We start from the raw sequence: 8,789 nt of genomic DNA, 5'->3' as shown, positions 1-8,789 counted from the left end.
TCCCGAGAAGCACTTATTTAGAGTCTAAGCTCGACTCCCTTTTTTTTAGCTAACGGTTAATGCGGATCTTAAAGTCAAAGCTCCTTTGTCTGATTGCTAGTATTACCACCAAGATAAAGTTTGAGACAAAGATTGTTTACCTTGAATGTGCTGTAATCAAGATGTGTTACCTCAATGGTTCTGTATGGAAATACGTTTTGTACCACAAATGTGTTCGACCCTCTTGACTTAAGCTTTGAAGGGAACATTTGAGTATCTGATTTGTCTAGTAGTACTTTGTCCCCAACTTTGAATTGAGTCATTCTCTTTACATGCACACTATAGCGTTGCTTAGTTATTTCTTTAACTATTCTTGGGTTTTCATCAGCCTTTGTTCACCATTCATCTAATTCATCGAGTTGCACCATTCGCTCTCCACTCGTCCCTTGATTTTTATCACCTTGAAACGGATAATGTTCAAACACTTATTCATTAGTAAATTCCTGCAAAGAATGTCGAGCCACATGATTACTAACATTAACAGAAAAATGAGTATCAGCTCGCTCCCTAGGAACTCTAACAAAATCACATACTTGAAGAGTAATCTTTTCATCACCTACTTTCAGCACAAGTTCACCACTACCCACATCAATAATAGTTCTAATAGTGGCTAAAAATGGTCGACCTAAGATCATGAGTACCTTAATATCCTCATCCATGTCCAATATAATAAAATCAATAGGGAATATAAATTTATCAACTTACACAAGTATATCCTCAATAATACCCCTAGGATACCTAATTGATCTATCAACTAATTGAATACTTATCCTAGTGTATTTTGGTTCCCAAATACCAGGTTGTTTGAACGTTTTATAATGCATAACATTTATACTAGCCCTCGAATCAACCAAAACTTTTTCAACATTTAAACTACCAATAAGATAAGGAATAGTAAAACTCCTTGGATCTTTAAGCTTGTTGGATAGTTTATTTTGGAGAATGGTCGAAGAATCCTTATTGAGCTCCATAGTTAACAAGTCTTTGAACTTTTTTTTATTTGTTAACAGCTCCTTTAAACATTTTGCATACTTTGGCATTTGCGAAAGGGCTTCAACAAAAGGTAAGTTAAAATGCAATTTTTTCAACAGCTCAAGAAATTTACCATATTGTTCTTTTATGCGGTATTGCTTCAATGTTGCCATATATGGAATTCGTGGTTTGTATTCTCTAGCCACTGACTTATGCTCTTTCTTGCTTTCCTCAATGTTATCATTTTCTCAATAGCCATGCTTCGAACAGTGATTGCGTGGACTTGCTCCTTTGGGTTAGTTTTAAGGTTACTAGGCAAACTACTTCACTGTCTTTTCGAAACTAGTTTAGCAAGCTGTCTAATCTGGTTTTCAAGCCCTTGAATTAATGCTTGCTAAATTTTCAGAGTTGTCTCAGTATTTTGAAATCGAGTTTTGAACACCAAAATAAATTTAGTTAACATCTCCTCAAGGTTCGATTTCTTTTCTTACTGATAAGGTTGCTGAAAACCTGGAAGGGGTTGTGACCTTTGATTTCCTTGACCACCCTAAGAGAAATTTGGGTGGTTCCTCCAACAAGTATTATAGTTATTGTTATAAGGGTTATTTTGAGGTCTACAATTGTTACCCATAAAGTTGACTTGCTCATGCTCTATGCTAGAACCGAATGGTAAACATTTTGAATTAATCATCACTGCTCCATTCGCATCACATTGAACTATCGGATTCATCTACTTAGAAAAACTCAAACCATCAATTTTCTTACCAAGAGCTTCAACCTAATTTGCTAACATAGAAATTGCATTAATATTAAAAACACTGGCTGCTTTGACAGGTTTTAGTCTTGTAACTTGCCACTGATAATTATTCAGTGTCATCTCCTTAATAAATTCTTGAGCTACCTCAGGTGTTTTATTATTCAATGTTCCGCCATATGCTGCATCAATAATCTATCTAGTTAAGGGGTTCAAACCATTGTAAAAAATTTGAACTTGGAGCCACAAAAGTAGTCCATGGTGAGGACACATTCTCAACAAATCCTTAAATCTCTCCCATGTATCATAACAGTCTCAATATCAAATTGAAAAAAAGAAGAGATGTCAATCTTCAACTTATTTGTTTTAGTGGGTGGAAAATATTTTAACAAAAACTTCTCAGTCGTTTGAGCCCAAGTCGTGATAAAACCTCGTGGCAATGAATTTAACTTCTGTTTTGCATTGTTCTTTAAAGAGAATGGAAATAATCATAAGCATATGGCATCATCAGTAGCACCATTAATCTTAAATGTGCCGCAAATCTCTAGAAAGTTAGCCAAATGAGCATTCAGATCTTCATCTTACAACCTATCAAACAGAACATACTGTTGTACCATCTGAATTGTATTTGGCTTGATTTCAAAAATTATTCGCAGCAACTGTCAATCTGACAATACTCAATTTAGCCCCAATGAGAGTAGGCTTAGCATAATCATACATAGTCCGAGGAGCAGGACGTGCAGGAGGTAGGTGATTGTTTTGATTATCATCCATCTCCATAATAATATCTTTTTCCTCTTGATCGTCTATTAAAATATATTGACCTTGCATTGCTTCTCTAACCTCTCTTTGATTTCTATGAGCAATTTTTTTTATCTCACTATCATAAACTAACAATTCAAATGAGTTTCCTCTAGTCATAAACCAAAAGAACCTGTCAGAATCAAACAAACGAAAAATTAGAATGTAAAAATTTAAATTAAAAAAGTATTAAAATAAAAATAAAAATAAAAATGGCTAAATTAATAGAAATAAAGTTTTCCTAATATTTTAGTCATTGGCAACAACGCCAAAAACTTGATGTCCACGAAACCAACTAAATATCTAACTAAGACAAGTGCACCTATCAATTAATAGTATAGCTACGGTGAGCAAATATATCGTTCCCATGAAAACTAAATGTACTAGTAATTATCGTCTTTCGATTATTTAACCGATAAATTCAAGTGATTGATTAAAAACTAAAATTAACTAAATTAATTAACTACGAACATGAAAAAGAACAAATCAAGAAAATAATTGAATAATAACCAAGAAGCAAAACAATACCCAGGAAAGAGTTCATCTAGACTTCATCTGCCACTATCAATCTAAATTTCGCAATTTCTTCACTTAGTATCTTAATTCGTAGAAATCTCTAAATTATGCTAATATCTCTCTTCAAGACTAAGAGTAATTAACTCTAGGTTGATTAATTGAAATTTATTTCTAATTAAAACCCCTATTATCGCATTAACTCTATATATATGGATTCCTCTATTAGATTTGACTTTAATCCGGTAGATTTATGTCGTTCTATTTCTAGGATTGCATGCAAATCCACTCAATTACGCTAGATCTACTATTAAACAGGGACTATTCCTCCATTAATCTAAGTTTAGAAATATTAAATCAAGAATTAAGCACACATAATTGAGAACAAGATCTATGTCTTTATTGCGTAAAATAAAAATCAAATGACAGAATCCATCATAGGGTCCATCTCCCTAGGTATTTAGAAAATTAGTTCATGCTTGAAAATAAAAATAACCTAAAAATAGTATAACCAAAAGAAATAAAGAAACTCATTATAATCTCTTGAGAAATCAACTGAGAGTCTTCAATCTTGGAGGAAATATGTTTTAGAATCGACTTCAATAGTCTTTTCTAAATTATTTTCTTGAGTATTCTATGACAGCTCACTCCTATCTTCTTATTTTTGTCATATATAGGTCTTAGAATACCCGAAAAACCTAAAAAAAATGTTTTCCTATATGTTTGGAGCGCGATTCGCGAAATTGACCTGGCCTGGCACATAGTTGTATGGAAGCCCGTGTGGCTCACACAGCTTTATGTCCAGCGCATGTGGCTTCTGAAACTTGTTTCGATTTTTTGATTTTCACTCGTTTTTTGCTCCTTTTGCTCCCAAAGGCTCTCCTAAGTATAGAAACATGAATTTAAAGAATTAGGAGCATAAAACTCACCGTTTAAATCAAATAAATCAAATAATCATCCAAAAATGCATTAAGAATGAGGCTAAAACATGTTACTTTTAGCACCTATCAGTCTCAATGAGCATTGTGATAGCACTTGAAAGTGCATAAAAGGTGAATGTGACGTAATGTGATCATGTGAACATGATATGTGAAAGTGTGCATAAACCAGAATAATACATGTGTAAAATGGATACGTTGACATTGTGATCTCTTGAAATCATTGGATATAATTGGCATATTAGGGGATTTGAGTACTCATAACTCTGTTTCGTTATTGGGACATATTGCAGGGATAAGGGGATGTTGAGCTAAGCTCCATTCAAAGGGACATATTTGGTGTGTTGGAGAGTGTTAGCTTAATGCTATACTTACTTGGGGCATGTTAGACTCTTTAAGTTATTGGTGTGAAGGAGATCCGTGCATTCGATGAGTTGTATTTCTATAAATATTTCATAATCACGAGATGCCAATGTATTAACATGAGTTAATGATGTATGATGATTAGTATTTTGTACTTAGCATTCTTGTTTTTAACCTTTGATGTTGTGGTTTATTGTAGTGTCTTTGAGCGCTCACAGAGTTTGAAAAAACTCATACTTTATTATATCCATTTTTCTTAAAAATAGCTTAATTTGAGGATGAGAAGTGAGTCTTCCAAGTGATCCAAAGCAAGAGAACACTTTCTTGTGCATGTGTGGTGTTTTCTACCTAAGTAAGGAAGGTAAAGTGGGACTCAACCTAGAAGGACTAGACTTCATTATTATTTTTGTTTGTAAGTGGACATTTTAATGATTGTTTAAGGACTTTGATAATTGGTTGTGGATGGTTTTGATTGCCTTGGATGAATGCTTGAATAAAGTATGTTTCTAGTTGTGTTGCATGAGTAATAATATGCATGTTTCCTTGTGAATTTTTGATGTAGATGTTTATGTTGGTTGTTGGATGCTTGGACAAGTTCTAAATGGTCATTTGGTAAGTTTTGAACCTTTATTGCACTTAATACGCATGAAATGAAAAATTGACTTGTTGAGTAAATTGAATTGTGGTTTTGAGATTATGTGCTACCATAACAATTTACTTGAAATGTCAAAGTATGTAAATGTATGATTTAGTGTAATTGAGCATGTTTTGAGTGATCTATGTATGCCATATGACATGTTAGAATAGGAAAATTGGCATGAAAACACGAAATAGCATGTTAGAATTGGAATCAAAATGGTAAGTGCAAGTTTTTGGGTTGTTTCTGCAGAGAGTGCAAGCGACGTTACGATGAGGGATCGTCACCACGACGCTAAAAATCACATTGTTGTGATGAGGAGACCCTTTTAAACAGCGTCGTGACATGAAATTTCGCATGGTCGAGATGTGGCAGGTTGAACATTTTGGTATGTTTTGTGGTTTTTCTGCAATTAAGTACTTATTTTTGTACTATGCAATAAGAACCCTTAAATGCCATGAAATGCTTCAAAAATTTGCATGACAAGGTTTTGTATGTTAAATTTCAAAATATTACTTTCAATTTTGTTAAAAAATTTCCTCGAATATTTTGCTAAATTTACAATTTAGTCCTTAACGTTAGTTTTAAAATTAAATGAGTTTTACATATCGGTATTCAATAATTTTTTTCAAATATGGACTTATTTAATAGTATACTATATGCATGTATGTTTGAATTGATGTTTTACGAGTAATTGCATGAATACTATAAAATGACGATTTTTCCAATGGTCGGTATTGTGATGATTTTGCTAGAAAAGCATGATTCTAGGATATGTATGCTTAGTTTTACTCGATGAATGTTTATTATGCATGTATTCATATGGTGTGACTGGTGGTTTTGTGGTGTGATTAGTGTTTGGTATGGAGATTCACACAAGTGGCTAATGTGACGTTTCAGATTCGGGTCGATTCGTCTCGACCGAGTTTGGGGCGTCACAATAATAACTTGGAATGGTGCTAATAATAACACTTGAAAATGATAATACTTCACATTTGAGTCAATTATAATTTTTTTTTTGTAAATAATTATAATTTAAGTTGATATAACTTATATATCATAACCTTAACAAATTGAAGTTTGTACATTTCATGTATTACCTATATCATAATATTAATCACTTAATAACTTATTTTTAATATTTTTATTTTTATTATGATTTAAGTTTATATATTATATATATTATAATATTGACGAGACTAAATATCATTTAAATACATATTTTCTACTCTACAACATCATGCTTAAAATAGACATTTTATCTTCTTAAAAGTATTTTTGACAGAATGGTAAATACCATCAAACTTTTGAAAATAATTTTTCACGACACTTTTCAACCTTAATAGTAAGGGATAAATACCAAAACTATACATGAACTTCGATTTAATGTGCAATGTCATACATAAACTTTGATATTATGCAATTTTATACATTAAATTTTTATTTGATTCAATTTTCAAAAATCACTAATGACATTATCAAACTAGCATCATTTTACGTTAATATATTGCATATACAAATTATTATATTTATGAAAATAAATATATATTTTATTTCTTTAAATGTATACATTTGAATCAAAATCAAAATTTCATGTATACATATAAGCTACAATTCAAATTCCAAGTGCATAATTGCACCAAATCAAAGTTCATGTATCAAATTGGACATCAAAAAAAATTCATGTATAGATTTGATATTTATCCCTAATACTAAACTAGCTTTATGTTGTGTTTTGATGCTTGGAGCCCTTTCCCGTTGTCATTGTGTTGTTATGATTATGTATGTTGAACATTATTATAGTTCCTTTCTTAATAAATTCATCTTCTGCTGAAGAAAAAACAAGTTTTAAGTAATAGAGAGAGAATAAAAGTTACAGAGATAAACACAATTACGAGAACAAACTCATTAATTAAATAAAAGACGGTATTAAGATAGCAATATCCCATCATCATCATCTATTTGCTCATCCCTTTTTGTACCACTGGAGCCATCGCTAGCCCTTGGTTCTTCTCCACATTTGCATGCCAACCAGCATATATATACCCCCACAAAGGTAATTTGTATGCATCTATACTCAGATACTTGAAGTTGAAGAAAGGTTTAACAATTAAGATGGTTTAATGTAGAAATACCGATAGACATGTCTAATCCACGGTTCTGGAGCTCACGATACTCTTGAGTCAAGGCACAAATCTCGCAGTACAAATGACGCATGCAATCGCCACAACAGCCTCCCTTCAACCTATACTGCTTTCGCAGTTTGGATCGGTAGAAGCACGAATATAAGCCTGGAAACCCGGTGATACACATTATTAATATGTACCGTGCCCCACTTGCCCCACAAGCTGCACCATCCAACAGTGTTTTTCAACATTAATCAGATACTTGAAAACTTAATACCATAAAAAAATCCAGTTTAGAAACTATTTACTTACAAGTTGACCCTTTGTCAAGAATCTCAGAAATCCGGCCAAAAGCGATGCATGGACACAAACACGCCATACAACCTGAAGTTCAAATGTTACATATATGGTTAGATGTTCAAACACAAATGCAAATTGATGTTTAGACTTGAAGTCGAATTACTATCACAACTTATTTTGAAATGAAAAACTGCTTACAAGTTTTCATGTCGGAGAAACAATCACAAAATCCGACGGACCAAGGAGCCTCATCATGAGGTTTCCCTGATGAGTGCATGATTGATATATGGTATGGACTAATGTACTTAAGCCAAGTTGTCTTGAGAAGAGGTTAGATGAAAGAGCAATGTCAAAAGAAGGAATTTGGCTATGGATATTTACAGCTGAGGAAGCCCCCTATTTATAGATATGGATCAAGACAAATTAATTTGCTGACATAAAGAAAAAGTTGACAAAATGTGACCTTAGATTCAAAGACAAACGGTAGTTATTGCAAATCTGGGTACTAATTTTATGTCCCTCTTCTTATCTTTGAGAATAAATTATTAAAATTATGATTCTTTTAATACATTTTGCTACTGGCCGTGTATGTAAAAAAGTAATTGTTTTGCACCTTATAAATATATATATATATATATATATATGAATACACGTGTGAAATGATGATGATAAGTGCATATATAAAAAATTAATGAGCAGATTCCATCAAATTAGTCCATAAATTAGCTTATCGGTTGCTATTATAAATAGGTTGGATAAGAGCATGTTATAAAAACAGGCTTAGAAGGGAAGTGGATGGTATCCACCATGAAATTCTGGCTACTGGCATGGAAGTTGAAGTCTTGAGAACTCAGTGAAGACTATGCCAAAGAGGAGTGACGTGTTTTATGCGTGGTGTTTACTTGGCAAAGATTGAGACCAAAGAGGGTGAAGCGTTTATGCATGGTGTTCACTTGGCAAAGATTGGTAGCAAAGCGGAGTTACGTGTTTATGTATGGTGTGTGTTTGTTGTATTTTGGATCATGTGCTGCTATTGGATAATGAGGAAGGGGGTAAGTTTTGGTGGTCTTGGTGTGAAGCCTTGAATTATGAAAATTAGCAGTGAAGGCGTTTACAAATCGTCTTCTGATCTGATCTTCTTTTGTGTTTTTCTTAAGCTTTTACCAAAACCTAGCTCGGGATGAGCTCTAACTTTTCTTGTAATACCTTTGACCCAGTTTATTATGAAATTTGTGAAGTTATAATTCAATTTGAGTTAGTCTAGAGAAATATATCATATTGCATTAGTGTTAATAAGTTATGCATAAAATTATTTCATATTCATGTAACAATTAACAAGAGTATAT

At 32.7% G+C, this 8,789-nt stretch overlaps 1 protein-coding gene and 1 non-coding gene across 2 annotated transcripts; one reads left to right on the top strand and one right to left on the bottom strand.

Annotated features, from left to right (window-relative positions):
* Positions 1-2,018: 2,018 nt before the first annotated feature.
* LOC128032690 (small nucleolar RNA R71) lies at positions 2,019-2,124 on the top strand. The gene has a single exon (XR_008188958.1). It is a non-coding gene; the product is annotated as a small nucleolar RNA R71 (small nucleolar RNA).
* A 4,724-nt stretch (positions 2,125-6,848) lies between these two features.
* On the bottom strand, positions 6,849-7,820 carry LOC105785670 (protein PLANT CADMIUM RESISTANCE 2). The gene is made up of 3 exons (XM_012611790.2): positions 7,642-7,820; positions 7,456-7,527; positions 6,849-7,365 (listed from the first exon to the last, which is right to left on the bottom strand). Exons 1-3 carry the CDS (start codon positions 7,718-7,720, stop codon positions 7,121-7,123), a joined length of 396 nt encoding a protein of 131 aa, XP_012467244.1. The 5' UTR covers positions 7,721-7,820; the 3' UTR covers positions 6,849-7,120.
* Between the last annotated feature and the right edge of the window lie 969 nt (positions 7,821-8,789).

This window comes from Gossypium raimondii, chromosome 1 (genome assembly GCF_025698545.1).
Source record: "Gossypium raimondii isolate GPD5lz chromosome 1, ASM2569854v1, whole genome shotgun sequence".
NCBI lineage: Eukaryota > Viridiplantae > Streptophyta > Magnoliopsida > Malvales > Malvaceae > Gossypium > Gossypium raimondii.
This window is presented reverse-complemented; position numbering and strand designations above follow the sequence as displayed.

Bases quoted from the DNA above. Each gene is read 5' to 3' on its own strand.
- LOC105785670 (XM_012611790.2), bottom strand. From the start codon at position 7,720: ATGCACTCATCAGGGAAACCTCATGATGAGGCTCCTTGGTCCGTCGGA. The intron at 7,528-7,641 runs GTAAGCAGTTTT...TTTGAACTTCAG, and splicing joins TTTCTCCGACATGAAAACTT to GTTGTATGGCGTGTTTGTGT. The intron at 7,366-7,455 runs GTAAGTAAATAG...TGGATGGTGCAG, and splicing joins TCTTGACAAAGGGTCAACTT to CTTGTGGGGCAAGTGGGGCA.